Source organism: Anser brachyrhynchus (genome assembly GCF_964034855.1).
Source record: "Anser brachyrhynchus genome assembly, chromosome: 7".
NCBI lineage: Eukaryota > Metazoa > Chordata > Aves > Anseriformes > Anatidae > Anser > Anser brachyrhynchus.
This window is the reverse complement of record NC_137701.1, coordinates 17,596,611-17,623,162: the sequence shown is the minus strand read 5'-3', so window position 1 is coordinate 17,623,162 and position 26,552 is coordinate 17,596,611. Positions and strand designations below refer to the sequence as shown.

At 36.5% G+C, this 26,552-nt stretch overlaps 1 protein-coding gene across 1 annotated transcript in view; it reads right to left on the bottom strand.

Annotated features, from left to right (window-relative positions):
* Positions 1-26,206, bottom strand: part of TTN (titin) — a 244,079-nt gene extending 217,873 nt beyond the window's left edge. Inside the window, exons 1-27 of the mRNA XM_080599478.1 lie at positions 25,993-26,206; positions 23,785-23,888; positions 20,463-20,666; positions 19,512-19,799; positions 18,677-18,765; positions 18,342-18,586; positions 16,776-17,064; positions 16,402-16,554; positions 15,814-15,933; positions 14,691-14,825; positions 13,766-13,903; positions 13,157-13,294; positions 11,150-11,425; positions 10,912-11,037; positions 9,546-9,827; positions 9,242-9,307; positions 8,472-8,730; positions 8,089-8,149; positions 7,764-7,976; positions 6,916-7,058; positions 4,760-4,965; positions 4,388-4,618; positions 3,582-3,826; positions 2,636-2,859; positions 2,356-2,520; positions 2,084-2,252; positions 36-1,726 (exon numbers count right to left, since the gene is read on the bottom strand). Coding sequence (XP_080455604.1) covers positions 36-1,726; positions 2,084-2,252; positions 2,356-2,520; positions 2,636-2,859; positions 3,582-3,826; positions 4,388-4,618; positions 4,760-4,965; positions 6,916-7,058; positions 7,764-7,976; positions 8,089-8,149; positions 8,472-8,730; positions 9,242-9,307; positions 9,546-9,827; positions 10,912-11,037; positions 11,150-11,425; positions 13,157-13,294; positions 13,766-13,903; positions 14,691-14,825; positions 15,814-15,933; positions 16,402-16,554; positions 16,776-17,064; positions 18,342-18,586; positions 18,677-18,765; positions 19,512-19,799; positions 20,463-20,666; positions 23,785-23,875 — 6,247 coding nt within the window. The 5' untranslated portion in view covers positions 23,876-23,888; positions 25,993-26,206. The remainder of the gene's footprint in view (positions 1-35; positions 1,727-2,083; positions 2,253-2,355; positions 2,521-2,635; positions 2,860-3,581; positions 3,827-4,387; positions 4,619-4,759; positions 4,966-6,915; positions 7,059-7,763; positions 7,977-8,088; positions 8,150-8,471; positions 8,731-9,241; positions 9,308-9,545; positions 9,828-10,911; positions 11,038-11,149; positions 11,426-13,156; positions 13,295-13,765; positions 13,904-14,690; positions 14,826-15,813; positions 15,934-16,401; positions 16,555-16,775; positions 17,065-18,341; positions 18,587-18,676; positions 18,766-19,511; positions 19,800-20,462; positions 20,667-23,784; positions 23,889-25,992) is intronic.
* Between the last annotated feature and the right edge of the window lie 346 nt (positions 26,207-26,552).

Here is a 26,552-nt window from a genome sequence, read left to right as displayed (position 1 = left end):
AGGCAGCAGAATAAAAGTAAGAGATTTAAAATTACCTTGTACTAACAGGAAAGCGTGGCTAGAAGTTTCACCAGCTATATTGACTGCTTTCACCATGATGCTGGCAGAATCATCAGAAGTCACATCTCTGATGACCAGTTCACAAACATTATCTTCAGGCCAGTACCAATACACGCGATCAGTCCTTTCAATCTGCACACCATTTTTGAACCATTGGCACTCAGGGTCTGGTTTCCCCACCACTCTCACACGGAAGTGGGCATCTGACCCCTGGGCTACAGTCTGGCTTTGAATTCGTTCAAATATCTTGGGAGCCTCCATGCTTGGACTAAGCTCAACCTTCTCTGGTTTGAATGTTGGAATGGTGACTTTGCCTTCAGGAGGAAGTGCTTTCTTCTCTTCCTCTGGGATCTCTTTGGTCCAGTGAAGAAGTTCTTCTTTTGTCTTTTTTAACATTTCCTCATATGATTCATCTTTTTTGCGAGACTTAAGTTCCACAGCAGTGATGGCTTCGTAATAGCCCTCTTCTGTCCTTCTCTTGAATTTACTGCGTAGCTCCTCAGATTCCTCTGAAAGTTTCTCATGAGTGATTCTTTCAGCCCTTTTAAGCTTCACCACCTCTTTGGTTGTTGTCTCTGCAGGTTTGTCTACCTTCTGTACCTCAAAGAGAAGTTTTCCAGGCTCTGTCACTACAGGTTCATGTTTGGGTTCAGGAGCCCGACGAAGAACTGATCTGAAGTCTTCCCTCTGCTGGATCTCAACTCTCACCTTATGTTCAATAAAGCCTTCTGGATTCTCTGCAGTGACTTTCACCTCTCCTGTGTCATATGATTTGCAGTCTACAATATCCAGGTAGTAAATCCCATCATAACGGAGTCTAAACCTTTTGCTCTTACGAATGAGCTGTCCATTGAGGTACCAGTTGACCTTGGGTAGAGGATAACCAGTCACACGGCAGCGGAATCGAGCTGTTTCACCTTCCAGGACTCTTGCAGGCTCAGGAACCAAAACAATTTCTGGTTTTTGTTTTTCCTTTTGATCCACTGCAACTGCAGGAAGAGCACCTTCATGTGCCATTCTTTCTAACTCTTCAATTCGCTGCAGTCCCCTTCTGCCTTCTGGCAACTGGGATTCTTCCACAAGGCTTTTCTCATCCTTCACAATAAGGGTAGCAGATGTATGATCTGTACCATATTTGTTAGTTGCCCTGCAAGTGATCACACCACTATCTCTAGAATAGGCTACTCCATAGTCCAGGCTACAGTACCCAAACTCATTGATCATGCGGAGCCTGTTAGCCGCTTCTAAGGGTTTGCCATCATGCAACCATTCCACCACCATGGTTGGATCACCAATTGGTGTAAGCCTGCACTCAAAGTGTGCTGGTCCAAATTGCTTGAGTCTTAACGATGTGAGCTTCTTCTTAAAAAAAGGTTTCTGTTGTTTTTCTTTGTCATAAAGATCCCCCTCCTCCCATTGCTCTTGACCATAACGCAAATGGAGAGGCTCTAACTCTGGTGCAGCAATTTCCTTGGCTTTGTAGGTCCCTTTTGGAATGATTAACCTCCTTTCTGGTTCTGGTTCGGCATGTTCAACTTCAACATTTACTTTGCACCGAGTAGTGTCCCGCCCAGCTTTATTGATAGCAGTAGCTGTATACCATGCAGCATCTTGCCTGGCAGTAGATTCAATTTTAAGGGCAGCGGCCCCTTTTGTTCCTTCAATCCTGAAATATTAAAACAATTTATAAAAAAAAATTTAGCACTTCATTGTTATCCATTTTTGCACTTTTTTGTTACTCATTTTTGCACTTCTCGAAAATGAGATCAAAGCTTCCAAAGGCAACTCACTGGAGCAATTTTTTGTAAGCAAAAATGCTGCTTACATTTATTCATGTTTATGAGTTCAATGCCTACAAATCAAGCAGAAAACGATGATAATATGAAGCCTTGAATTCAATGGCAGTTTTGCCTGCAGAGTACTGAGAAATCAGTGCTTTACATGACTGATTATTAACTCCTTTACTATTACAAACAAAACCAACCAACCAACCAACCAACCAACAAAAACCACAACTGCTTACTTTATTTTGGGATATTTATGAGGTACAATGATGTCACTGTTCTTCAGCCATACAATGTCAGGATTAGGGTTACCAGTAGCTTTCACAGCCATCTCCAGTCTAGAGCCCTCTTTTACACTAACATTTTTCAGCCTTTCCACAAAGTGTGGTCTGACTAGGTCTTCCTTAGCTGAAAGAGCAAGGGAAGGTTACCACAAGAGGAATTGACATAACTACATTTTTTAATAGAAAACATTGCCCAGCCACCTAAAAATAGCATGCACAGTAGATACCTTCCACAGTCAATGTCATTGATACTGAAGCTTTGCCTGCCCTGTTCTGAGCAATTACAGCCCATTCACCAGAGTCTTCGGGCATAGCAGGAACAATGATCAATGACTGGGTGCCATCTTCTTTTATCACTATTTTATGGGTGTAATCATTAACCACTTGTTGGCCTGCAGAAACAAATGAACAAAAAAGAATGCACTCAGAATGTGTCCCAACAAGATGTAAAATTCTCATAAGATTATTTTTTTAAATTATTCTTTGATGAAAATGAAACTGATGTACCATTATGGAACCAGTATGTCTCTGGCATAGGTCTGCCAACAACTTTTAAGTCAAATCTTGCTGTCTGCCCTTGTGAGCATTTGAATGATGTAGGTTTCAGCACAAAAACTGGCTTATATAGTCTCTCTAATTGTCCTTCATCAGTTTCTTCTAATCTGCGGGCAGGAGAACGAGAAGGAGAGCTGCGGGCAGGAGAACGGCTTGGAGAGCGTGGAGAAATAGATCTGGAAGGATTAGAAAAGATATGGCACTGTTATGTAGCAATGGGCTGACATGATAATCAAAGCTCAAATTTTGCCTTTAACAAGATATTTTAAAGTGTTTAAATTTATCTATGTGAGAAATTGTGTAGTCAGTTTTCTTTCTTTTTGACAGCAATTTATATGGACAAATCGTATTAGGATACACCACAGTCAGTGAAATTTATTTTTTTCAGATACTGTACAGACACAGATGTAATCCAGTGTATGCTTTTTGCATGTGTGTGCATATATGTATATTTAGATAGAATATGGCATCATTGGATTTTTTCTGTTATAGAAATACAGCTGTTTCAAGAGTGGAAAATAAGAGTTGCATACAGTACTAAACTTCCAAATACAATTCTTTTCTTTTTTTTTTTTTTTTTTTTTTTTTTTTTTTTTTTCTTTCTGAAACATAACCACTTTAAGAAAGACATGGCTATTGAGGTTGTAAATCTGACACCGTGGCTGGATATGCATGTGAAAGATAGTACTCTGGGAACTGCAGTGCTCACTAAGAAGGCAAATCAGACATTAACTTGGCACATAAATCAGTGCAAGCCATGAAAACAGCATTTAGAACCTCTCCAGAAGTATGCAAGCTTTGATAACCTAAGTGGTTTAGCCTCTGTATAATGAGGTTTTGGACAGTCTTTATTGCAGAAGAGTGAAGTCTCAAGAAATGTGTATTAGTGTGTACCTACCTATATCTTCTCATAATTTCTGGTCCTGGCATATAACCTGGAGTTGCCGTGGGTGCAACTGGCTCAACATAGAGCTTTGCTGAGCAAATGGCATTTCCTTTCATATTACTGGCAAAGACAGTATAAATTCCTTCGTCTTCAGGTAAAACAACAGGCAAACGCAGACTGGCACTGCCGTCTTGCAGAACTTCCATGTGGTAGTGCTCTCCGTGCCTTATGCGCTTACCATCTTTGTACCATGCAATCTGCATGGAAAGAAACAGGAATGCTAAGTGAACCCTGCTAAAGACAAATATCCAGTAATGGCCCATACATACAACAATTACAACGTTCTATTTTTCAGCTGATGCATTGTTGCTCTAGAGGTATTAACATTTTCTTAGTTTAAGTAAAAATGTTAGACTAAAGTAATATGTTTCCACAGTAGCCTGAAACATAAATTTTGATATTCTTGAGCTAGAAACAGAAATAAAGCCTTTTTTTTGAGGGAGAGCAAAGTGACCTAGACCAGACTTGTTACTGTGCTCCCCACTTGTGAGTGCTAACTCACAGAAATTCAGAAGCAAGACCTACTTAACTGTTAAACCTAATGTACCTTTGAAATAGCTAACCAATCTAACACTGCTGTATTAAGGGACAAATGAAAAATTCAGCCTGATATCAAAACAAAAGATGGCATTTCTTTTGAGATTTGCCATTTTCTGTGTAGAATGTAGAATTTATGACAGTGAGATGGTTAAGGGTGTTTTCAAGTAGAGCACCAGAGGGTTTTTTAAATACAAAAATGTCATACAGGTTTGGAGTACCTTTGGCAATGGATATCCGGTTGTCTTGCAATGGAAAGTAACTCCCGTGCCTTCAAAGGTTCTGTAATTCTTTAATCTTAAATCAAATCCTGCCTCAATAGCTTCAGATTCAGAAATATCAACCATCATCTCCTCTCCATCTTCCTCGAGGAGTTCATCTAAGGTGGTCTTAATAATTCTGAGTTCAATTTCCTTGATAAGTCTTTCTTCAAAAGAAGAAATATGGAATTCCTGTACAAAAAAGCAAGACCATTAGTTCCATATGTCAGGTAATGCCCTTGAAAAGAAATGACTTGTACTGGTAAAATTAAAAAAGATTTCAAACAGTTCTTTTCATCAGGATACAAAATGAGCATGGAGTGGTAGACATACCTCATCTTCCACAAAAGTTCTGACCACCGTGGTATCTTTTGCCATTTTCTTCCTAATTAGGGCTTGTTCTTTTTCATATTCTTTTTCAAAGTCACCATATGAAATAGGTGGGGCTACCTCAGCCACTTTAGGTTCCTGTACATATGCAGCCACTTGAGTTTGGTACATCAATTCTTGTTGCGATTTTATGTAGGCCTCGTAATCAGCTAAGAATTAACAAAACATTAACTTTGCTAAGTGTTTGTGGTTTTCACTGGATTGAAATAGAAAAGAAGTACAAACTTAATTTACTGTTGCTTTTGTACAACAGTGAAACTAATTAACATTAGTAAAACTAATGTTATTTTGTACAATGATGGGGGGAGGGTTGTGATTTGAGCAGAGATTCTGTCTGCCTAGGCAATAAAATGCAACTAATAATAAAATGTAGACTGCTGCCCTCAGATTAGTTTTATAAACAGGTAAAAGTTTTATTCTGCATTATAAGTATTCTAGTTCTTTAAGTGAAAGCACTTTTAGTGACTATATTTACTTCCTTCCCCACAGCTCTGTCTCCTGTAACCTCTTTTAGTGGTAGATGTGACAGTGCTGGGTTAATGTTTGGACTTGATGATCTTAGAGGTCTTTTCCAACCTAAATGATTCTCATGCTTTTTACATGGACAGCTGAAAATAATCATAGAATTTTATCATAGAATGGCTTGGGTTGTAAGGGACCTTAAAGATCATTTAGTTCCAACCCCAATGCAATGTGCAGGGATGCCACCTGCTAGATCAGGTTGCCCAGAGACCCATCCAACCTGAAACCGACCACTTCCAGGAATGAGGCATCCACTACTTCTCTGTGCAACCTGTCCTAGTGCTTCACCACCCTCTAAGCGAAGAATTTCCTCCTAACACCTAATCTAAATCTCTCCTCTTCTAATATAAAACCATTCCCCCTTGTCCTATCATCATCTGCCCATGTAAAATGTCAATTTCCATTTCTTTTTATAAACCCCTTTTAAGTAGTGAAAGGCCACAGTGAGGTCTCCCCAGTGCCTACTCTAACTCCTGGCTGAACATCCCCACCTCCCTCAGCCTTTCTTCATAGAAAGAGTGCTTAAGCTCTCTGACCATCTTCGAGGACTTCCTCTGGACTTGCTCCAACAGGTTCACGTCCTTCTTATGTTGGGAGTCCCAGACCTGGATGTAGTACTCCAAGAAGTGGGGCCTCATGAGGACAGAGTAGAGGGGGACTATCACCTCCCTCAACCTGTTGGCCATGCCTCTGTTGATGCAGCCCAGGATGCAAAGGGCCTTCTGGGCTGAAAGTGCACATTGCTGGCTCATGTCAAGCTTTTTGTCCACCAGAACCCCTAAGTTCTTCTTTGCAGGGCTGCTCTCAATGAGTTCTCCCATTCTGTCTCTACTCATGTCTGGGATTGCACCAACCCAGGTGCAACACCTTGCACCTGAACTTGTGGAACCTCATTATGTTCACATGGGCCCACTTTTCAAGCCTGTCCAGCTCCCTTTGGATGGCATCCCTTTCTTCTGTTCTATCAACTGCACCTACTCAGCTTGGTGTCATTTACAAACTTGCTGACGGTGCAATGGATCCCAATGTCTATGTCATTGATAAAGATACCAAACATCACCGGTCCTAAGACAGAGCCCTGAGGGACACCACTTTTCACTGGCCTCCAACTGGGCATAGAGCTGTTGACCACAACTCTCTGGTTGCAGCCATCCAGCCAATCCCTTATCTACCAAATAGTCCACTTCTCAAACCCATCTCTCTTCAATTTATAGATGAGGATATTGTGTGGATCTAAGCTAACTTCTTTTCCTGTAATAGAAAAGCCTGTTACTTTTTTAACCTCCTTTCCCCACATAACTCTGCAAATGTGTTACATACACTCTTAAAACATACAGAACATTTCTATAGCTACACATTCTAGAAAAGAACATAAATCCATCATGAACCTGATGTCAAACTCTTTACCTGGCAGAAACAGAGCCACCAGTTAGTACAGGTATCAGCACATTCTCTTTATGTTTCTTGAACTGAACCAACTAAACTGCAAAGAATTTGCAGCACAATTTAGAATTTTTTTCTCTTTTTTAAATGAATTGTAAAAAGTATTTTCCCCATTCCTTTAATTTACAATGTACCTTCTTCTAGTAAGGAGACCGTTGCAGAAGCTTCTCCGTGTTTATTACGAACAATAATAGTATATTCTCCGGCGTCATCGGCAAAAGTCATGGAAATTTCAAGTTTGCATTCCCCAGTTTCTCGTTTGTAACTCACTTTGTATCTATAGAAAACATAAAAGTACAAGATCTCCATAATTCTTATGAGCAGACTTTTTCATGAATTTCCTTTAACAGTGATTCTGATTAGTTGTACAACTAATACAAGACCCAAAAAAAAAAAAAAGAGAGAAACTTTTGCAGGCAATTCTAACTCAATGAATCTGCAGAAAAGCTCAGGAAAAGTAACCATACTGAAACTAGAGAACAGGCCTATTTTCTTTTAGCTGTCACTAAAAAATTAAATACAAAGAGCAGAATTGAAGTATCAGAGATCTACTTATTAGACATGGTAAAACATTACATGCAGCGTGCATATAGTTTATTCTAATACGGGTCATTAAATGAGTCAATATATGAGTCAGTTCTACAGAAGCATATTTTTTCTGCTAGAAAGTGTTTTGCTTTCCATAGACATTTGCATAGACAGAATGCAAACACTGTACAGACAGTGTAAAACAAATGCAACATTTCTTCCAGATTTTTTTTAAATATGTAGCATTTCTCATTTTATGATCTTTTGAAAATTTATATTTTTAAAATCAGCAGACCTCAAGTTACACATCACAATCCTATCATTTTCACAGAAATGAGTGAAAAGACAGATTAATTTAGCTCAGCATCAATAAGGAATCAAAATTATGGTATTACCGATTAAACATTTATTAAAAATATGCTTAAAGAGTTTTTGTGCATTGTTTTTAAGATACCTGTAGCCAGTCGTAAGAGGAACTCCACCTTTTTTCCAGTAGACATGTGGCTTTGGGTTGCCCCCTACTTGGCACTCAAAAATAATGCTCCCACCTTCAATTAGTTTGTGTACTACAGGTTTTCTTATGAAGAAAGGAGGTATGGGTTCTCCCGTTACTTCCTCTGCTGCAACAGAGACATCTTCCATTACAACATCCTTTGTCTCCACATAGCTGAAACAAGATTAAAGTACAGGTAAGTGATCTGATGTCTGAAGCTCTCATAAATATAGTGCAAGAAACTAATGATCACAGTAGGACCAATCTGTTTAGGAAGTAACTTTACCGTTTCTCTTCTGTAACAGCCTTCTCAAAAATGGTTTCTCGAGCTTCAGTTTCTTCTGAAACTGCAAGGCAAATATGATATAGTGAATGGTAGAATACTTGAGAATAATGCTTAAGAAATGAGTTTAGCTAACACAAAGAGAAAGAAGAAGGCTAAGTAGCTAGTTGGCCAGAGGACCAGGAACTTGCACTGAGAGTACAAATTAAGAGTCTGTCACCTTCTTTTTTTTTTTCTTATATTCTTCCAGTTCTGTTTCCTAACTGCCCTGGAGTATAAATCAAGGCACGTGTTCTACTTGACAACTGACGAAATATCTAAGTTACATTATAAGTAATATGCAGTTAATAAAATAATAATCTTTCTACAGTGATACGTATACTTACCCTTCACATGTAAGTGGCAAGATGTGCTGACGCTCCCAGCCTTGTTGGTAGCAGTGCAGGTAAATCTTCCACTGTCTTCTGCAAAGGCTTCACGAATCACAAGGCGAGCAAGTCCTGCTTTGAAAGTGATCTGGAAGTCCATTGAGCTCTCAATCTTGTAGTCTTCCCTGTACCATGTCACAGTAGGTGGAGGATGACCAGAGATAGGGCACTCCAGAGTGACAGACTCACCTTCAGTCACAGTCTTATTTTTGAGACCCTGTGTAACAAAAAATAAGTATCACAGTCAATACACATTTTCACTAGAAAAGAGATATTTAAACAACTAAAACCTCTTTAAATGGAAAATTTAATGACTACTACAAAAAAGTGTTCAGTTCAGCAGTGTATCCATCAAAAAAAAAAAAAAGAGGCAGTTTTAAAAGGGAAGTATTTGAAACTGGATTTGGGATCTTTGAACATTATTTTCATTAAAAAGAAAATGAAAAAGTAGCTTGATGTTTATTCCAGATCATGGTGAGAATTTTTTTTCAGAACATCAAAGGTCAACCTACTGTGTTACATGATTGTGAACACTCACCCCCATAACACACATTCAGGGTAGTTTGTATAAGAGATTAAGCGTATGGCTGAGTAAGTCTAATACAGGGTAAAAAGATTAAATAAAACCAAATGTTCACAGTCAAGTTTTCAAAGATTAAAAAAAAATCACAATACAAAATGGTTGTAAACATAGTGTAACTCCCTTAATCTACATAAAAATTCCTTACCCAGACTAAGGTGGGTGGAGTAGCAGGGCTTTCTGTAGGCACAGGAACTCTGGCAGTTTCTGTCACCTAGGTTGTTTAAAACATAATTAATAAAGCCAAGGAAATAAACAGCAGAATTAAGTAAGAAAAGAAATTAGAAAGGTAAATATTAGGTCCTTAGTAGATTTTGAGCTAAACAGCAAAGAAATAAAAGTCAGTCAAATGTTGTAAAAGTGAGAAAACTGCAAGGAGGAAATAGCAAATAAGCTATACTTCATTTTTAAAGATAAAAGTCCGAGAGATTGAAATTTGCTTAACGACATACCTTTGCTTCGCCTTCTTTCTGCAACACCAAGTGATCTTCCCGCGCTGCTTCACCTTTAATGCTTACACCTGTCTCTTTTTTAGTCTCAACATCATAATGACTCTTATAGGTCTCAGTAGTCTCTGCAAAGGGAAACTGTGGAGGTGCAACTGGCTCTGCTTTTATCCTGACTTCATGTGGCTTTAGCTGAGGTGGTTTCACAGGCTTGGTGATCTTTTGCACAGCGGAAGTAGCTGATAGCTCTTTTTCCAGAGTAGCCATGGCAGACCCTGCTATTGAAACCTACAGAATAGAAGAGAAAGGGTTGCAGTTTGTAATTTTCTTATTTTCAGAGAAGGCATAGTGTATTTCTTCAGCAGGTTGTATATGTAACAGTTGCTCCCCTTGTTCCTTTGTCGATGCTGCAAAAGGTATATCTATAAAAATGACTTGTAGGTTTGGATTCCAGTAGTAGAGTAATGGAGATGTAAAATCCCTCCATTATTATTCCTATTTGGCTAATATTCAAATATTTTATCAGTTTTTACTTTAGAATTTGATCTTTGAACAGTCAAGAAACTCTTAAGTGAAACTTGTAAAAAGTCCTCTAGATTTGTTTACTTTAGGCCTTAACTTTCCATTTTATCAGTTTGATAGATTCTACATCAAACTATACCTCTAATTATATAAATGGCATGCATTAAAATACCTGAAGAGATTTCAAAATGTTATTGCAGGTGTAATAAATTTGGAAAACGCATAAATCTATAGAGAAATATTTATTAAGTTTATAGTGTTTAATTATGTTTGAGAAAAAAACAGCTCATTCTTAAAGTCGAGAGGAGGAGAAAAGGTTTGCTTGAATGAGAGATTAACTGTGAACTTTTAATATTATGTGAAGGGGTCAGATGAATGGAAAATACAACACTAAAAACAGTGTGATATAATGCAGTTTGGATTTTTTTTTATAAATAGCTTAGCACGTGCTAATCTGCAAAGAAGAAAGCACTGTTATCAATGTGCTAGTGAAGTGATGCAAATAGTAAGCTTGAAAAGGGATATTTCTGCTCTAAAAAATGTAAGTTGTATGAAAAGTGTTTATGGTTTCACCGCATGGCAAAATATTGAAGCAGAATCCTTATATATGTTATAATCTTCTTTAAACCAGTAATAGTTACACATCACATTTTAGCAGTTTGTGTGTTTGTTTACAGCATTACTCTTTATTAGTCAAAGAAGATGACAACAACAACAACTGTAGAGAACATACAACCCTTCTTCTCGAGAAAGCACCGTACTGGATTTGGAGGAAGAGAAAAATGGGTGGCTAGTGGTTATTATAAATGAGCATGTTGTTCTCCTTACATACACTGTTTTCACTTCTTACCTCATATGTATGATCTGGTTTCGGAACTGCAATTTTGGAGACTGTGAAGTGAGGACTTGCTGTGCGGGGTCGCGGGTGTTCTATATGAATTGTTTTCTCTATCTTGGTTTCTGTGTCTCTTTTAATCTACATGAAGCAATGAAAAGGTTGTTGAGAATGTGATGCTGTTCTCCAAACTGAAACAGATTTAATCAGGACATAGTTTTTGGAAAAGAATGCAACATAAACAGAATCTAACCTCTGTTGATACATGAACTTCCTTCTTTTCAGCAGCTGAAATATGTTTCTCAGGAGGAACATAGACAGTTTTAACTTCTTTAGTGACAACCTGATGTTCTGCTGGTGCCTCAGAAACATGTTCTCTTACAGCATGCTCTTTATATCCATATTCCAAACCTTTCTGCTTGACATAAGCTTCATCTGCTTGCTCTGGTTCCCAGGGTGATCTAACACGTGCCTGATCAACAGCTGCAACAACTGTAGCTACAGCTTCAGCCCTTTTTCCAGCTTCAATCTACAAATAACATGGGCAGAATTTATACAGATACTCATCATTATACTAACCGCTAGCATATTTGACAAATATTTATATTTTACTTGGCACATACTGCTCAGTAAAGTATATTCAAGACAAAGAGATAGTGCATTCCATACAAAGATATGCAAAAGTAATAACAAACATCAAATATGTTCACCCATACACTTCAGAGTCAGTAGATTCAAATATAGACATATTTTTTCCAAGCTGTCTACACAAATTCAGAACATAACTATGCTTGAATGCTTTATGAATATCAATATTTCTATGCAAGTGCATTTTTAATACTTTATAGTCACATTTATGACTACTTTCAGTGAGTACAACAGGTATGTTGTATACACAATTGTGTATACACAATTTTAAAGTCAGCATGCTCATCAACTCCATATAACAGTTAGATGCTACTAAAAATGTGTGAAATGTCTGGCATCTGATACAAATGTATTTACAAAGGAATATATCCATAGAAATATCTACTGCAAGCATATCTGTAAATTCAGATGCTAATCTATTTTAAATTACTTTACTAAACAATGAAATCTATGCTTTCTGAGAAATTGGAAATAATGTACTTTTATCAGGACCTTTTTTTTTTTTTTTTCTGATAACCAATGAATAACGTCAGCTTCAATGTTATCAGGGTGCAAACTTCTGTCCAGTCATTGAACAGTAGATATTAGGATGATTAGTCCTACTGTATATTATTATTGCTGTAACTGGCCTGGATGTCCTCTGTAGCAACACAGCATATGAAACATATGCCTTTTGGATGACAAAAAAACCTCCACAACTAATTTATAATTTAATGTTGATTTCAAAATTATTATTGCATTAAAATAAGTTGACTTAAGCAAGGCCAAAATATGATTGTTTACAAACATGTTTAATTATTTCATTAGTGTTTAGGTAACAGGGACCTCAGTTCAGTTTGCTGCCAATTTCAAAATTGTTGTTTATACCAGCTTGAATTTGGTCCTCAATTCACATCTTCTACCAATTAGTTGTGATCTTTTTGCATTCTGATTCCTTTTAGTCATCTTCAAATGCCATGATCTTTAAATTATATTTTATAACAGTACTGCATGAATGTACCATACTGTTTCTAACAAAGTAGATAGACTTTAAGTAAAAGCTATTTGCAACTGTAGTGTTCTGCCATAGATAAGAGTTCCTAGCTGTACTACAGTAGAAAAACTTTTCTACTATGGTAATCCTACTGGAACAAAGCAGTGTCAACAAGTGTCTGATTGTCAGAAATAATAAACTGGACAGAACTGAATTGATGTTAAAGTTTTCATTGTACAAAGAACAATACAATCCCAGCCTTAATATAGATAAGTTGTTTAATCTGACAACCATAAAATTGCAAGGAATCCGCTTGTATAAAAAAAGATTTCTGAGTCAGAAATTTGGACAAGTAAACACTACTTGAAAGTCATTGGTAGTAAGTAAGCTTTCACAGAGATATCTGAATGTAGTCTTAGAAGTGGCATTTCCTAACAGGGTGAGGCATCAATCTTGGTATCACTAGAAACTTAATTAATCACACTGACTTTATTACTTGACATCAACCCACCTAACAGGCATATTATCACAAATTAATTTGAATACATTCTATTGTACTCAAGTAGGTCTTAAAAGGTGAGTTTTGCAGATAAGACAAGTTGTAACAGCGCATTTCACATCTGCAACAGCTGTATTCACCTGATCATAAGCTAGATGAATTTGTTCTTTCTTGGCTGTAATTTCTTCTCTAGTTCTGGACACTGTGACTGGTGCACTGGTTTTATCAGTGGCAATTATTTTCGGAACTACAGTAGTTTTCTTAGCTTCCTTTTTAATCTAATTATTACAGCAGAAATAAAAGTTTCAGTTATCTTGAAAGATACTTGAACAATGGAAAAGCTTTTTTGGAATGGGAACAGGGAAGGTAAATTAAGGGGTTACAACCTTGTGCACTGCAGACAGCTCTGTATTAAATGTATACTGATAAGTATTGTTACTCCCTGACACCTATTTAAATACAAGTCATGATTTAAAAAAAAAAAAAAAGTTAAAATTCAGGAGTCAGTCAGTCCATTCCACAAGTCAGTCAAAAATAATTATGGGCATCCTATTAATGAAGGCATTTAGCAGAGGAAGAGAGGTGGAATAATATAATCTAATTAATAGCAGTCCCAAAAGTTTGTAAGTGGAATAAATCTTAGAAAAAAATGAGCTGTAAATGTATAGTTAGTATTTGTTCAGGGAAAGAAACTATTTGCATAGACTAGAGGATAACAAAACAAATAAGGTTTTTATAGTGCTATTCACCTTTTCATGGGTTATGCTCACTTGTTCTTGTTTGGTAGCAATTCCTTCTTTACTTTTCGATATTATGACCGGTGGTTTAGGTTTATCAGTGGTAATTACTACCTTAGGTACAGAAGGTTTCACATCTTCCTTTCTTATCTAGTTTTTATGGTAAAGAAAAATAATAGTAATCAATAATGTCTGTCATCAAAATTACACAGTTTTTCATGAAATTGGGACAAGATTTCAGAATGTATATCAATACAAATATCAATACAAAAAACATTACTGCTGAAATGGAATAATTCCTTTGTACAGTCCAAGTTGTACCCTATTTTACATGCTAGCTGAACCAAGTCCATTCAAAACCATTAATATATTGCATTAATCTGTGTGTGAACTACAGAAGACACTTTTGGTCAATTGTACTATATTATTGCTATGTTTTGTAGAAAAAGATTGAATAAAAATGAGTATTATTGACTTAATTTATTTCCATCAATACATGGAACTATTTCATTGGTTACTTCAATGAACAATAGTTCCAGAATATGATCTAGCAGGTGCATTCAGTCCTCACACAAATATGAAATTCATTAAATCCATCTGAACATGTAAATAAGGATTATCCCATCATGATAATTAACCTTTACAATTATCTTCATAAATCTGCTTTCAGACGAAAAGCAAAGGTCATTAATCATCAAATGAAATTGGCAATAAAAGCTATAATCCTCACAGGACCTAGAGCTACATTCTTCCTCTGTAAACAGAGCTGATACAAATTCAGTAGATCTAGAGCAGCAAAGCTGGGCCTATATCTGGATAGGTTGTTTAATAAAGTTTTCACTTTGTGACCTCTTCATAAAGAAGCAGAGGACATCTGATGAGGAATGACGTATTATAAACTTGTTAGAGTATAAAAATCTATAACGTCTTTACTCACCTTTTCATGAGCAATGTGCACTTGCTCATGTCTGGAAGATACTTCTCTAGCTCTTGATATTCTTTCTTGTTCTTTGGCTTTGTCTGTGGCAATTATTACTGTGGGCACTGGAGTTTTCTCTGATTCTTTTCTTACCTGGATGTTTACAAATATGGAATTTAAAATTATATATTGCTCAAAATATAAGGTATGTGATTTTCTGTAAATTTGGAAAAGAGGATACGAAAGAAAAAAAATAAACACAAAATAAAGAGAGGAAAAATGTCCAAATCTGGATTTCAAAATCATCTAGTCTGAAAACAATGCTAACAACATAAATAACCCTTTTATAAAATGTATATGCATTTAACATAAAAATCATAGAACATTGAAAAAATGCTTGTTTTGCTAGTGAAAGCAGTAATAAAAGAAATTGGATCAGAGAAAAACTGTTCTGCATCATAATCACTTTGAAAAAGTGTAGGATATTTAAAGCAAGTTTTAGGTAAGTTTCATTTTGCAAAGAAGTCCAGATGTAACCTGAACTCAAGCATGTAATTTTCTGTCCAGGTGGGTTTTTGTTTCTCAGTACTCATGGGTTACAGTTTCTTCCTCACATTTCAGCATTTCAGAAAGCAAATGTAACATTTCTCTGCAAAAGCTGATATTCCATTAAATCAATTTATCTTATAAAACATATGCTAAAATAACCTGAACCCCAAATCACTTGCTAGTATTGTCAAAACTGATTTCAATGCAGAATGAGTTTTTCCTCCTTATTTTGACCCACTGTGCTGCCAACAAACAAAGCAGGCTACAAGCTTAGAAACATATGAAAATTTAACATAAACAATAGTTTTTTTTCTAAGTTAAATTTTCAGAAAGTTATATATCACATTCTTAAGTATTAACTGTGGAAATGAAATTTAAAAAAGGAAAAAAAAAAAGGAAAGACATCACCAAGGAGGGGCAGGAGAATGATAGCAATGTAAACTAGAAGAATGAAAAAATATCAAAGGAGAAAATAATTTCACTGGATGTCATTTTCATTGTTCATAGGCTTGTCTTCTTCATATTTGTTTTTTGTTTTTTTTTTTTTCAAATAAGATAGGGTATGAAAATTGTGGGTAACATCCGTATTCACCTTTTCATGAGAGATGTGCCTTTGTTCTTGTGAAGTAACAATTCCTTCTCTAGATCTTGATATTACTGTTTGTTTTGTAGCTCTATCACTGGTAAGTACTACCGTTGCCTCCTTTCTCATCTGATTTTTGTAGTAACAGACAAACAAAAAACCAAAGCCTTAAAATTAATTTTAACAAATTGATCATGAAAAGAAGGAAAAATAAGATAGGAATGCAAGTGAAGGAAAAATACTAAGGGAGAATTATTTTATTTCTAGTGGGGAAAGTATAAAGACATTAGAGGAAAGACTTCATCAGGGTATGAAAAATGTTAGAAAATAACTGACAAGGGAAAATACAGGATCACTTTCATAGAAGGCATTCTTAAACTTAGAAAAAGTTTAAGAATAATTAGTTCAATCCTGCTATGAAGGGAAGTGATGGAATAAGTGATCCATGAGCATTCCTTTACAGTCCAGATGCTCTATATGAGTATGCATGCTTTTGTGGTAATAGCTTGTTAATTCTTCACATTGAATCATGCTTTGTTTGCATGTTGGATGAAGGGATAAAGGGGAAATCATTGAATGTCTGTGTTCTACTTCTACCTGCTCCTGAACAGGCTGAACATGTACTGCAGTCATTGCTGTCCTTTTAGCAGTTTGTTCTACAACACTTGGAGCTGGCTCTCTCACCATGGCTTGATCCACAGCAGCAACAACTGTAGCAACAGCTGCTGTTTTTTCACTGTCCTTTCTCACCTAAATTAGTCACATCAGAAGACATTTCTTCATGTTTTGCATACACTCAAAAGAAGCACAAAACAAGTACATAGAAAGAACACTGCAGTCAAACAAAGATTTGCAGCAGGACTCTCTCAACAGCAGTTACACCCAAGTCTTTATACACAGCCTCTCAGATTCAGCAGTAGTGAGTCCACACACAGAGCAAAAACAATGTTCTTTCCAAAAATAGACTTTACCTCTTTAGCACTAGCTGCAACCTCACCAGCGGTGCCACCACTAAAGGTAACTTGTTCTTGGACCCCGTATCTCCCCTCCCATCTTTCTTCTGTTCTTATTTGGGTAGCACTTGTAGATACTCTGGTTTCCTTCACCTGGGCTTCAGTGGTTGCACTGTATCCTTCCTGTTTCCAAGGAGGAAGGACTTCAGCCCCAGCTGTTGTCACTACCTGTGTTTTACGGATTGGCGATGGAGATTTCACTGGTCTAATAGGAGAGGTGGAGATTCTTCCAGCAGGAGAAACGGACCTAATGACAAGATATAGTATTAATATAGTGTAATAAATTAAGCTTTTGAGATGCTACACTTGAAAATTACATACACCTATTTTTAAAATTATACCTAATGTGTATTCTTTTCCTACTCATCACTATAACCACATTGTTTTAGTAGCTTAGATTTCCAAGTTGAAATAAGGGCAAATCTCAAAGTGCATTTCACACAAGCACATATATTTAAATATAAAAATATATTATTAGTCTCTATTTCCTCTGTCTTCGTTCTCCTAATAGGAATGACATAAAAGGCCTTTTCAAAATGCTTTCACAGGCTTTCTAACTTACATTTTCTTGGAGATATTATGCCTCATTTCCCAGATAACGTTCATAAATGTTGCACTATTACAGCAGTAGGGGGCAGCAGCATCACACTAACTTTTAGATTTATTTCCTAATGTAATGTTGGTCTAGGAGTGGTTTGACTAGCATAGCAGAACGGGACTTCTAGTTCCACATGCACTCTAGATGGCGCTATTGAATTATTCTTTCACCTAGCGTCTTTGTTATTGGTAGCTAGCATCAATTCATTTTTGTCTGTACTTGCAAGTTATTCTCATTGGGGCAAAATTCATCAGCACATCTAGTATTGGCAATTTAGATGGGGTTCTGCTGAGCTTGGAGATATTGCTTTGGGATGCTGGGACTACAGGACTTCTGAAACAATTATCTCTTTACCTATCTCTCAGCATACACCTACCAGGGTCTCCCAGACCACAGGTCCTGCTCTTCAAATCACTCACCTTCCTCCTCAAGACCCTTTACACAGCAGAGCTAGATTTCATTTTCCATAACCACATTCACCCTGCCTACATTCCAAACGTGATTTCTGAAGTCATTACGAGCACATACATTGAACATTTTTAATATATTCTTCCATTCTGTTTGCCACTCATCAAAGTGTCATTGCTCTTTTCTCTGTATAAAATAATCATCAAAGGACAACTGCCCAACTGTTTTCTTCTTTCATCACGAGCCTGGAGCTTTGTGTGCTACTTCAGTTGTATGTAAAATAGTCAAAAGGGATTTATTCTCTAAACGAATTTCTTCTTCCATATGGGATTGAAAATTTACAGAAGGGAGGTACATACTTCTTTTTTAGCAATGTCAAATACAGCATTTTATAACTCACAGTCAGAATAAACTCATAGTCGATATTAAGTCAGTGTATTTTCATTTCTCTCAATTGCATTTCTGCTGGTGGTGGAAGTGATTCAAAACCTATTATTTGAAAGAATAATGAGGTTTACCTTACTGGTGAGGGTGTTGGTGCTCTGACATGTCTTACAGGTGATGGTGATTGTCTTACAGGTGACGGTGATTGCTGTCGTGCCATTTGAGCTTTTGCAGCAATTATTGGTGGGGTTGGTGATTTTGATGTAGGTCTGGGAGGCATTCGTGGAGGTGCTTTGTGTGGGAGCTGTTGGGCTGTTGCACCTTCTATGACCATTTCAACACTTGTAAGTGATCTGGCATCAAAGTGGGTTTCAATCTTCTGCAATGAAACCAAGAAAAAAAGTCTGAGATACTGTAGACATAATCATTCACGTTTAAGCTTTACCTCCTTTGTTTTTGAAGAGTATACCTTTTCAATTCTGGCTTGTCTTGTTTGTGAAATCTGAGCAGTCGAAACAATTGTCTTTGTCTTTTTAGCAGGAACGGCTTCTTCCTCACCTTTTGGAAGAGAAAATATGGTCAGGAGAATTGCATATGGCAACAATAAATATTTGCAGAAATAAATGAATGGTCAATTTATATAAAAATGTATATAAACAACGGAGAAAGAATAAAGCAGTCATCTGTTTTTCCTGCAATATCCATAGAATGATAATTGTGAAAAAAAAATCAAAATAATATTTGTCTTTCTGAATTACTATGTCATTAGAACATACATAAATAAAAACACATTTATTGCAGATTCTTCAGAATCAGTCCTGGACCCCACATGACTACACAGGCAATCTGGAAGTCTAACAAAGATGAAATCCAAGTGAGGCTTCTCTGGGTAGAATGATTCAGTATTATAATTCTCCTCTAAGAACATTTGTCATTTTTACCCAGCTTACTTACAAGACCATGTACAGTTATGTAGGGTAATATATCTATTTTACCAAAGCCAGATTAAAAATATAACCTTGATAAATATGCTGAACAAAGAGAGAACAACAGAAACTATTCCACTCTTGATTCTCTCTATGGTATTCCTCAGATTAAAGAAGACCTATGTTGGATAAAGGGTCCTTTTAAATTCTCAGACAACAACCTTTGGCAAATTTCACCAGAGAATGCTTTTTTATAAGAAATTAGTAACTCTTGAGAAAGAAGTTTTAAATTAACTTTGATGTAGTGGTGCATTATAATGGTACCATTATAACAACAAATACTCTTATTTTTATACTTTGTAATCTCAGCTTCATTACCTTGAATCAGCAATTCAGCTGTTGAAGTAGCACGTCCCATGTTATTTGTGGCATTTACTGAATAGGTACCGGAGTCTTCAGGATATGCTTCTGCAATTATTAGGCTATAAAGGTCTCCTTCTTGTAAAATTTGAAAATCGGGGGAGCTTTGAATTTCTACTCCATCCCGATAAAACTTCACCACAGGTGTAGGGATTCCAGTCACTCTCACGTCAAGACGGACTTGACTTCCCTGCCTTGCAGTCATGCTCTGTAGTCGTTGTGAGAAGTTTGGTGGAGCTGTTGCAGCTGCAGTTTTATTGAAGAAATAAGTAGAAAATAATAACTTAAGTTTAAAAGAATTATAAGGGCTAGGTATTTTCTTTACTATAAGCGCACAAGGTCTATTTCTCCTTCATGTGCTACTGACAGAGACCTTCTCGAATATTCAAAACATTAGAAGTTGATTTGCCAAAGCACAAGCACCCTTAACTTTTTTCCATATGTTTAACATTTCTGTTATTTCTGATTACGTCCATGATTAGAAATGTTTCTAGAATTAGAAGTACATTGATTATAACCACAGAGGGTGTCTGACTCTATAAGTGAGTTACTCTTCTAAATATCATTGAGGGTTCCATTCTGCAGAACTTTATCCTTCTTCTATGACTGGTTTGAATGTAGTCAATACGACAGATCAGATGAGTAGTAGTATACAGGGGTAGGACAGATGTTTGTAATTCTGATTAAGAGTTTACAAAATGAAGATTATACAGTTAAAGTGTGAAGGATGCTATTATAAATTATCGGTGAGGATATATGCTGAAGTCTAGGCTGCTTGAGAAAAAATTTTTTTTTTTTTTATTTCTTTGCTGATCATCCAACCTTTTTCATCATCTGTGACACTTCTGCTATTGCTCCCTTTCTCACGTTACTAGCAGAGAGGAACATCTTTTTTTAGCTGCCTGATACCTGTTACAAGTAGCTCAGCAGTACTAGTGGCTTGCCCAGATCCATTGGTGGCTTGTACGGTGTATCTTCCACTGTTTGCTTCTGTCACGGTGGGGATCACCAGTTTAGCGCGGCCATCACTAAACGAGATCTGCACACCAGGCAGAGTTGCAGAAGAGAGAACCTGGCCATCCCGATACCAGCTCACCTCAGGAACTGGGAAACCTAGAGAAAAAGAGAAATTGAGATTGAGATTCTATGAAATCCTGTATGTCCCAAACCACCAAAATACTTGATCATGCATACACAGTTACAGCAATGGCATAGGCACAGATTTATGATTATACCTCCAGTGACACAATAGTAAAGGAAATTCTTTTTTAGAAAAGACTGTAAAATACATAGAACATTAGGATAAGGGCACTGGCAACTGCATTCAGGAAATTGCTTGAATAAGGAGTGGACTGCAGTTTCTGGCGATCCTGTTGAGGAAGGACTGTAGTCACACTAGATGTTTAGGAAAGTTTTACTCATAGCTGAAAAACATTTTTACACACATGTAAAATATAAACGCAAACACACTGAATGAGAAAATGCAGCTAATATTAGAGGAGATTAGAAATTAAGGTAGTGAATTTCTTGAAATATTGTCAACATCTTTTATTTTCTTTATGCGGCATCATGATTAGTGAACACGGGTTTGTGGGGTAAATCAAACAAGGGAAATATTTTTTAAATATGAGGCTATTTTGATTTCTCAAAGTGTCATGTTCAAGGGATCCAAAGTTAGAAGCCATTTTGAAACTCTGAACCTGAGTTCCATGCCACAAAGCTTGGGTACTAAAAGATACAATCAACTTCAGATTATTGCTATTTTTGCCTGGTTTATATGGAGTAGGGATTTACTTTTATACATACCATATTACACTATGACTTAAGTTTTTTTGAGATTTATTGCTAAAAAAGAAGAATATGAGCATGAAGTGTCTCAGCTTTACTGTTTAAGAAGTTGAATTCTATTAAATTGTCCTGACAATGATGTAAGTGATGGGAATTGCCAACCTATAACCTATATATATATGTGCTGCTTTTAACAGTATGTGGAATGTAAAGAGTGCTTGCATTGGGTAATACAACAAAATATTGGTTCAAAGAAAGTCAAGCAGAGCACTCATTAATTCTTTAAAAAGCAAAAACAAAACAAAACAAACAAAGAAACAGAACTTCTTGATCAGTACTGTGAAGACATGAGGATGGGCACAGTTCTAACACCTGCTGCACTGCAGACCTTCTTGACAGTGACATGCTGTCTCATTTCCCCTCAGCCACTGCTCACCCGGTAGAGCTACCCCTATGATTATGCACCAGCTGCTCCAGCATTTGCTGCTTCCGAATCATGGGGTTTGAGTGTGCTGTGCTTTCTGAGTGCATAGAGAAAGACTGGATATTTTTATCAGGTATCAATCCTCTGCAATATGGCACTTAATGCACAGTCTGATACCATACAGTACAGTTTCACCTTACAGATCACAAAATTGCATCTCAGGCAGTTGCTAAACTCTTCGTGGTATTCCTAGATTAACCGGGCTTTTCACATTCAAATGGCAGCTCTGTATTAATACTTAACATTGCCCTTTATATATGAGTCATCAGAGATAAACCAAAAGTTTGAATTTCAAGTTCCTAATAGTTCGTGACTGATGGGAAGGACAGACTAATGCAGCAGGAATAAAGCTGTGTAGGCCATTATTAACACAATTAGTTCAAGAAAGAAAACTGTCACTTTTTATGCATTAGAAAAACTAAACCGCAGTCCAATTTGTCAATCTTGGTGAATGCTTTTTGTGCAGAAGTATTCCAAAATACCACAGTGTGTGTAAGATCTGATGAGAGATATCCTCACATGAGATTTGGAACTAAAATAAAAATATGGTAAATATGGTATATACAGTTAGAAAAAATACAATATCTTCTCAAAGTAGGAAAATCAAGTTCCCTAAGTACTCCATGATATTACACAAATGAAAAGAGCTGAAATCACACATTGAGCCATAATATTAGCATCCTAACTGTTTCTGATGGCATATTTATGTATTTGTTTGTAATGGTCAGTGGATTTATTTGATAAAAGTTTTTCATATAAATGTACAGACAACAAGAGAGGGTGAGGACAACTAACTGAAGGATAGAGGACCAAACAGCAAAAAATGACATGAAAAAATATCACAGATTTAGTCTTCAGAAATGAAGGTGTTCAAACACCTTGTGTGAATCAGTGCTGGCCAAAGGGTCCAAGTGATGAATCACAGTGGACCATAGATGTCAGTGGTTTATAGCTGGACAGATCATGTGTTTGCACCTGTCACAGAGCATCTGTGTAGTTCCAGACTCAGAAGAGTATTTTATGGTATGTGGATCATCACATTGCTAATGCCTGTAAGACAGTATAATTCCCTCAGCAAGACATGTGCCTTTTCTACTTAGTCATTGCTGAGGTCAGAGACACACTTAGAACAGTGTTGGTTATCTGGTAATGTTGTCTCAGGGTTTGAATGTTTGTTTTGTTTTTTTTCCACATGCTAGGGTGTTTTCATTTTGTGTGGATTGGCAAAAAGAATTAAATAAAATTATATAAATATATATATAAAATGAGGGTGCATCTTCAAATTGCAATAACAACTTAGATAATATTAATCCAGAATTGTACTACTATCATGATCAATATCAACCTCTACTGCCTAGCAAATTAAAGTTTGCTATTCTCTTCATTGGCCATGTGAACCTAGAGTTTGTGCTTCTAACCTGTCAGAACTCTGAAATTAACTAAACTCAAGGGCACAGAAGGAGAAGCATGCCCTAACCAAAATAAGGCTTAGCACTAGGTCAACGAAGAACTGGCACTTGCCCTCACTTTTGCACCTTGGTTTCTCATTCCGTCTCATTATCACCCAAGCAAGACTACTTTCTGCATCAATATGAAGGTCCCTAATTTGAACAGTACCCATTTTTCTGTATATACATTTTTTATGCTATTTTCCCCCAGTTTTGACAACTGTAACATACATGAGAACTTGCAATACCAGTCTCATTGGCAGGATGATTGGCTATTGACTGGGAACCATTGTAACTTTGTAAAGTATGTTTGTGGAAATCTGACAGCACCTCACAGAACCAACCGGTACTGTCTGAGGGGATGCATTCATATTTCAACGTATTTCAACTGATCTTTACCCATTCAGATTATGAGCTATGACAAGTGTTTTCATTTGTCTTCCACAGCATAAATGTTATCAACCACAATAATAATAAAAATTAATCTTGCAAGAATGAAGCAAAACCTTACCACTAATATGAGCCTCAAAGGTTGCGGCACTACCCTCCAATGCCACAACACTTTGTAACGGCTGCGTAAATGTTGGTGCTTTTGTCGTCATCTTTACAGGCACTCTGAAAGCAACAAAAACAAAATTAGATTTCACTGGTCATATTGCTACTCTGCACACATTCTTCTTGCTAGATATTAGAAATGTCTGTACTCATAATAATTCACACTTATCAGTTTTAAATCACATTGACCTGGTGAAAGGGGAAAAGGGGAAAAATGTAGGTTTTGAAAAGTTGTATAGCAAGTTAATCTTAGGGCACGCTTAGCTGAGTTGGATGTGAAACGTATATTTAGCAAAGCTGTGAATTGGCATTACAAATGTGCAGCAGAAGTTCTGCCTGACTCATTGTGTGACCTTGTACAGGTCATCTAGTCTCTATTTCTCCATTAATCTCCCTTATCTAAAGAGAAAACAATCTCTATGTAAAAGTTCTTTGATATGATCTGAAAATATTTTGTTAGTGCAAATTATTTGCATTCTGCAGTGGGAAGAGAACTAGGTCAGTAAGCAGCAACTTAACATGTGAAGGTCTAAAATCTATTTTGGCTTTTAATAATTAAAAAGTTGCCAGCAGACTCTCTTTGAAATCCAGTCTGTAAGGAACTAATAATTTCATTTTACACAGAACCATGCAGATAAAACTATTCTTTCTTAGAGAGTATCTCAGTGGAATTTTGAATATGGGGAGACAACCACCTTCGAAATGTGAGCTAGGGTATAAGGTAGCCACTGACACTGATGGTTTGAACAACTGCAGACCCATGTGAAATCTGAAAGAAAAATAGTTTGCCTTCTCTTATGCCACTAGATCCTACTTTGAAATAGCATACTGCTACTAAAAAAAGTTTCTATCAGAAGTATTTTACATTTGCACGAACATATTTATTCAGTGATGTTAAACTCAAGGTTTTAAATTTGCAGTTTTTTAAAACTTAGCTAGTATCTTAATATCATATATCTAAGTTACAATTTTTCTCATTAAAAAAATACTCCTCTGAGCATATCATGTTTTACTAAAAAATGGTTAACCTCATAATCTTTTCAAATTAATCTTACACATTTACTGGTGTTTACTTTGACTTTTGTACCTGATTTTGTGTCAGTTCCAGACTTCAAGATTAATGAGAAGGTGAAGTTCCTTTCACAACAAGCCACATTTACGCTACTTTTCAAAGGGGTGAAAATTTTTCATGACAAGTTCTCTCATTGAAATCAGTGGATATTATATTGGGATTTTGACCTGCTTTTTATTGCCCCTACTAGTTATCTGGATACTTGTTCAAGCTTGACAGAGAACAGCCTTCTATCAAACTTTTCAGCTTCAAGGGAGAAAATGTGTTAAAATTAGATAGAAATGGCCAACAGTTTGTCCTAGCACAATGGCAGTTTTCTGAAAGGAAGGTGAAAAAAAATATCTCTCACATGTAATTCACTGAGATCTACTTCCGTTACAACTGTAGGTTTTGAACCTCAGCTAAAATACATGGAAATTAGCTTACAATATAAATAAACAGTATGAAAGCTTATACATAAATTTGAAGACATTAGAATAGATTAGAAATCATTTAATTAAGTATAATTGTCATTGAGTTCACATAAAATTTATGTATTTCACTGTCTAGGCAAATTTTGGTGATGAAGATCTGATCTTATAAGGCTTTTCATACAATTAGGATTGGAAGTATGCATCTGAAATGTCATGTTCCAGAAATAACCTTCCCAGATATGAATGACAACAGACAAGTGTTCCAGAGCTGCCATGTAATTGATACCTTAGCAGTTGATTCCCTTAAAAAGTCATCAGCGCTTAGCTGATACCATATGCATTTTATCAGAGCTATTCTTGGAGCTTCTCAGTTTATCTCTTGGTGGCATAACCTTGAACACTCGGACCAGAAAGGAGTTTTTAATTTAAGCAGATGTTTCCATGCACTTTTCAAACCTTAATTTAAATCAACTTTAACAACATTCTGTAAAAACTTTTTTACTGAACATTATCAAAATTTACCCCCTGAAATTTAAAACATAATCTTTTTAGAGAATTTATTTGATCCATGTCCATAGTCTGAAATCTATACCCCATATGAGCAAACACAGATAGTAGACCACATTAGGCTTATTGACTGATAAAATACTTGTTACTTTAGGAGAAATGTGTTACTAACCTGATCTCTCAAAGTGCCTGTAGGAGTGGGCTAAGCCCAACGAAATCTTCTTGAACGACGTCCTTATCCAGAGTAAGGTTTTTTTAGACAATCCCAGCATGAGAATTGTAGAGCCTCTAACCATAAAAACAAAACTACACAGTCTTGACAGTGTAGTTTTGTTTTTGCAATCCCTACACCCGAGGCGAGGCGGGGAATGCACGACTGCTCAGAAGTGCTAACATAGTTGTTTTACTTTATATACCCCAGCTCTGCTGACAGGTCTACATCACCATACCAGTAACAATTCTGATTGGTTTCCTAAAAGAAAGTATCCTGTGAGAGGGGACCTGCTCTATGTAACCATACACCACCTGTTGGTTTGATTGACAATACTAATTTTAGAAGCACAGAAGGGATTCACTGAAGAAACAGCATCTGTTCCAAAGATTTTGATTTATAATTCAGTTTGGTTTATAATGTACAATTTAGAAGCCATTGCAAATTTCCTAAGTTATAAGCACAAGAGGAAAAATTAATAAGAACTTTGGCAGAGGACATAGGCAAGTCAGTAGTAGTCA